General features: G+C 36.0%; 1 protein-coding gene across 3 annotated transcripts in view; it reads right to left on the bottom strand.

Moving 5' to 3' along the window:
- Cplane1 (ciliogenesis and planar polarity effector 1) overlaps positions 1-4,894 on the bottom strand; it is a 134,985-nt gene extending 130,091 nt beyond the window's left edge. For all 3 annotated transcript variants that reach the window (XM_010605485.2, XM_010605486.2, XM_010605483.2), the window contains exons 1-2: positions 4,670-4,894; positions 384-509 (exon numbers count right to left, since the gene is read on the bottom strand). In XM_010605485.2, coding sequence (XP_010603787.1) covers positions 384-464 — 81 coding nt within the window. In that variant the 5' untranslated portion in view covers positions 465-509; positions 4,670-4,894. The remainder of the gene's footprint in view (positions 1-383; positions 510-4,669) is intronic.
- Positions 4,895-4,915: the final 21 nt, after the last annotated feature.

Consider the following 4,915-nt stretch of genomic DNA (forward strand, 5'->3'; position numbering starts at 1 on the left):
CCTTTTTTTTTTTTTTTTTTTTTTTTGAGGTAGGGTCTCCTTATGTAGTTCAGGCTGTTCTTAAACTTATTATGGTACCCAAGTTGCCTTCGAACTTGCATCCATTCTCCTGCCTCAGCCTCCCAAGTGCTGGGATTGCAGTCAACCTACTTTTAATATAAAGGAGAAAAGCTCAAAGTAAAAACTTCCTTCTAGACAAACTACTTAACTTTCTACAAAGGTAATTTATTCATTTTAGTACAAATGAAGCACATGCAAAATCCTGTTCAGGGGTCATATGATCCTTGTGAAGATGACATTTTATTTTATCGGTCATTCCTACATCTAAAAACACATATTTAATACATATAAAACTGGTTTTATATGAATAAAGAAAATCTTACCTGTCCCAACCAGGAAATTTTTGGCCAGGGTTTTTTCTGCTTGATATTTGTTGATGTCAAAACTTCTAATTTTATCTCCATTCTTGTTAAGATCCCAATGACCAATTAAGAAAAATCAAGATGATGCTGTAAATAACAGTAATAATAAAAGAATCCATTATATTGACTGCGTATCTTAATTTAGAATTTTTATAGTTAGATAATTACATTTCAACAGCTCAAGTCAACTCTTGGGTGACATGAGAAGACCTCTGTGACATGTTTAAGATATATAACCTAAATCCAATCATAAGGAAATACTGGGTAAGCCCAAATTGAGGGATATTCTTCAAACAATGGCTTTGTAACCTTCAAAATATCAAGGTCATGAAAGTCAAGAAAAAACTGAGGAAATAGTTCCAAATGGAAGAGAGACAGCTAAATGCAATGAGTAACTGAAAGATTTATTGTTGTTATAAAGCACAATATTTGACAGGTGGAAAAACTTGAATAAAAAACTGAAAATTAAATAGTTGTACAAATAAATGTTAGCTTTTTCATTCTAGTAATTATTCTGTAGTTAAGTAGAAGAATGTTATTTACAAAAAAAAACAAAAACAAAACAAAACACTAAGCCAGGGATTTAGCTCAGTGGTTCTGCCACTGCTTCACAAGCGCAAGGTCCTGAATTTGATCCCTGGTACCAAAACCAAACAAACAAAAAACCCACACTAAAGTATTGCAGGGGACAGGAATTCCAGTTTGTCACTTAAAATGGTTCATGAAAAGTGTAGTATATTTGCAATTTTCTGTAAGTTTATGACTTGAAAAATTTTAAATTAATTAATTAATTTGGTTTTTTGACCCAGGGTCTCCCTACGTAGTCCAGGATGATCTTGAACTCACTATGTAGCCCAGGCTAGCCTCAAACTCATGGCACTCTCTCTGCCTCAGCCTCGCAAGTGCTGGAATTACAGACATATACCATCATGTTTGGCTCAAATTTTTTAAATTCAAAATTTGCAAATTTTGAATATGATGGCATTTGCTCATTGGCCTATATTGTATTCAATTAAATCATTTTTTTTTCTTTTGTTCTGGGGATCGAACCCAGGACCTTGTGCTTATAAGGCAGGCATTGGATCCACTGAACTAAATTAAATCCCTGGCCCCCTCTTCATTTTTTTTATGTTTCTGCCTTCCTATTTAAGGTTCTACCTTCCTAATTTCATTTGGCCTATGAAATTAAAAAACTGAATTTACTTGGCATAATTAATTTCATCTTTAACAAGAAAACAGCTGAATGCTTCCTAATAACACAAGATTTAAAAGAAAAACAATCAGGCTAGAGGGGTGGAGCACTTGCCAAGTATACCCATGCACTTGGGTTTGATTCCCTAGCTCTACAGAAAAAAAAAAAAAAAAAAAAAAAAACTGTATACAAGACCTAATGGCTTATAAAGTTGCTAGTTGTCTTCATATTTATGCCACTGAATTTTCTTTTCCATCTGTTTATGTATTTGTTGGCACTGGAGATCAAACACAAGGCCTTGTGCACGGTAAGTATGTACTCCACAGCTGAGCTACACACCCAGTCCCAACATGCTTTTTAATTGCTCAGCACTGTGAAGTCCAAAAGACTACTTCCTTAGACATTTTATGTATGTGTGTGTGTGTGTGTGTGTGTAAAAGAGTTAAGTATTAATAAAAAAATTACAGGGCTGGAGCTGGGGAGAGTGTGGTTCAATGCAGAGCTTACCTAGCATGGATGTGCAATGCCCTGAATTTGAACCCTAGCCAAAATAGAAAAAAGAAAAAGAGAAAACCTTTTCAAAAAATTATAAATAAAAGAAATTCTTTCCAAAGAGCTACCTAAACAAAGCAGGAATAAAAGGTTCATCTGCTGCTGCAAAGTCAAGTGTCAGAGGCAGCTAAAATGATTAGACAGAAATACACTAGGAATATTATAATAGGTGCACTGGTGTGTCCTAAGCCCACTAGTCAATCTCAAAATTACTAACAGTGAGATGAATGGACATTAAATTTATCTTGGTTAGTATGCTATGTAGGTAGGAAGTACATAAAACTGTCTACAAAATATTCCTGTAACAATTGGGCTGAGAATATAGCTCAGAGGTAGAGGGTTTGCCTAGTATCCCCAAGGCTCTAGATTGAGCCTTAGCACCACAAAAAATAAAAATAAAAAATTTAAAACTCAACTTGAACCCATGCCTAAATCTAATCATCACATGACAAGACAAAAAAATAAACTATAGGGAATTTTAACACATCAGAAGAATATAATCAACCAAATTAAGAAAAAATACTACAGATAAAATTCTACATGGTAGTTTCTTCAGCAAATCAATGGCATTTTTGAAAGGAGGAGGGGGAACTATTACATATATACATATATATATATATATATGTATATATATATATATATATACACACATATATATATTAATAGAAGCTAGAATTTACTGTGGAAAGAAGCTATAGAATGGGGAAAGATTAGGAGAGTCCCAAGAGGGTTGGATTAGACTTGGAAGTATTAGTATAAGAATTCATGATTTCAAACTCCATATGCTAAAATTTCTTAGAAGCATGATACTTCAGCAGGGATAATCATACTTGGATCTTGATTCCCAAATACAATCTCTCACTAAGAGGAATCAGGGCTCTTTGGAAAAACAGCTGGTTTCAAGGCTAGGGTAGAGAAGGAGCCAAATGGACTTGAACCATCATGTTCCAACCTAAGGCAGTAAACACATGGTAGGAGCACATCAAAAAGATATAGAAAGGCTGGGGATTTAGCTCAGTGGTTCCACCGCCTGCATTGCAAGTGCAGAGGGACCTGAGTTTGATCCCTGGTGAAAAAAAAAAAAAAAAAAGGAACGAGCTTTATAGCCCAAATCTGGGACACTCTGAGAATTGATGTAAGTGAGCAACATATAGCAACCTGTTAAGAATCAATGAGGGCCGGAGATTTAGCTGAGTGGTGCCTTGCCTAGCAAGCACAAGGTCCAGAGTTTAGTACCAAACACAACACAACAAAACAAAAAAAACCAATGAGACCACATTGATATAATGGTAGATATGAAATGTCACTATTTTGCAACCATCATAACAAAAGTAAATTCTGGCAAGAATCAACAGAAGATGCTAACTCAAGCAAAGGAAAGGAAGAAATCTGATGAGGACAGGATGTTTACATAGTCTGTAGTACCTCTTCCCAAATTACTTAATTTTTAAAAACTAGCAAAACTACAGACATGAGGGATAACGTCTTAGTCAATAAGGGGCAGACATCATGCTCTTCTGGATGAGATCACAGGAAAAGGACATAAAAATATTTATACAGTATTTCAGCCTAAAAATGCAAATCTAAGTCTACTCATGAGGAAGCATAATCCAATTGAGGAAAATGAGCCGGGCATGGTGGCGCACACCTGCAATCCCAGCACTTGGGAGGATGAGACAGGAGGATCACTGGGGGTTCCAGACCAGCCTGGGCTACACAGTGAGTTCCAGGTCAGTCTCAACTACTCTCTTTGAGACCCTGTCAGAAAAAAAAAAAAAAAAAAAATGAGGAAAATGATACCAAAAAAGGCTATTATTTTTTTTAAAAGCTATTATTTCTTAAAAATGCATGTCATGAGAACCAAATGATCAGTTATTCTAAATTAAAGATGATTCATACAGAGCAATTAAATGCAATATATCCTGAACTGTATCCTGCATAGAAAATTCGCTATAATAGTTTTGTGATAACTGATAAAATTAGAACATGAATTAGAGCACAGATCAAAGTAATGTATCAGTGCTAAATCTGAATTTGAAAACATCATAGCTCTTAGGATAAACGTTATACTGAGTAATAAGGGGGAATAAATGAATGCATGATACAGGCCACCTGCTCTCAAACAGTTTAGAAAAATTAGTTTGCGTATAACAAAATATGGGCAAATATAAACTGAAAAAAAAAAGGATAATACCCTAGCTGCACTTGTTTTGCAATTGAAATGCAAAGAATAAAAAGACAGCTAACTGTTCAAGATTTGAGAATAGAGCCTTTTCCATCTTTCAGATCTCTAAAAACCACCCGGTTACGTAGCAAAGGTTATTTCTACTACATACTTTCCTGCCTCTCAAAACTAATGCTCCTGGACGGATAGTAACAAGCACCACAAAGCAAGCAAAATTAATGAACGAAAGAGAAAAGCATGCAAAATATATTAAAATGTTAGAAAACCATGCAAAGTATGTTAGAAGGAATAATATACTAAATCTACGCGGGGGGGTACCTTTATTTTTAAACAAATCGACGAATGAAATTTGAAGAGATTAAATTCTTCTGTGGTTTCCACTACAGAGGAGTCTGGGAAATCGCGTCCATTCCTCAGCGCGCGCTTTATCACCAACAACGGTCAACAACAGGGATTTCGAGCGACAATCTAGCAGGCGTCTTCCCGAGGCAAGGACAGCGGCCGGGGCGCGGCGGGCGGACCCCGGGAGGCCGGGTCGGGAGGATCACCACACTCGGACGGCGC

Source organism: Fukomys damarensis, unplaced genomic scaffold (assembly GCF_012274545.1).
Source record: "Fukomys damarensis isolate Sample0158 unplaced genomic scaffold, DMR_v1.0_HiC HiC_scaffold_1, whole genome shotgun sequence".
NCBI lineage: Eukaryota > Metazoa > Chordata > Mammalia > Rodentia > Bathyergidae > Fukomys > Fukomys damarensis.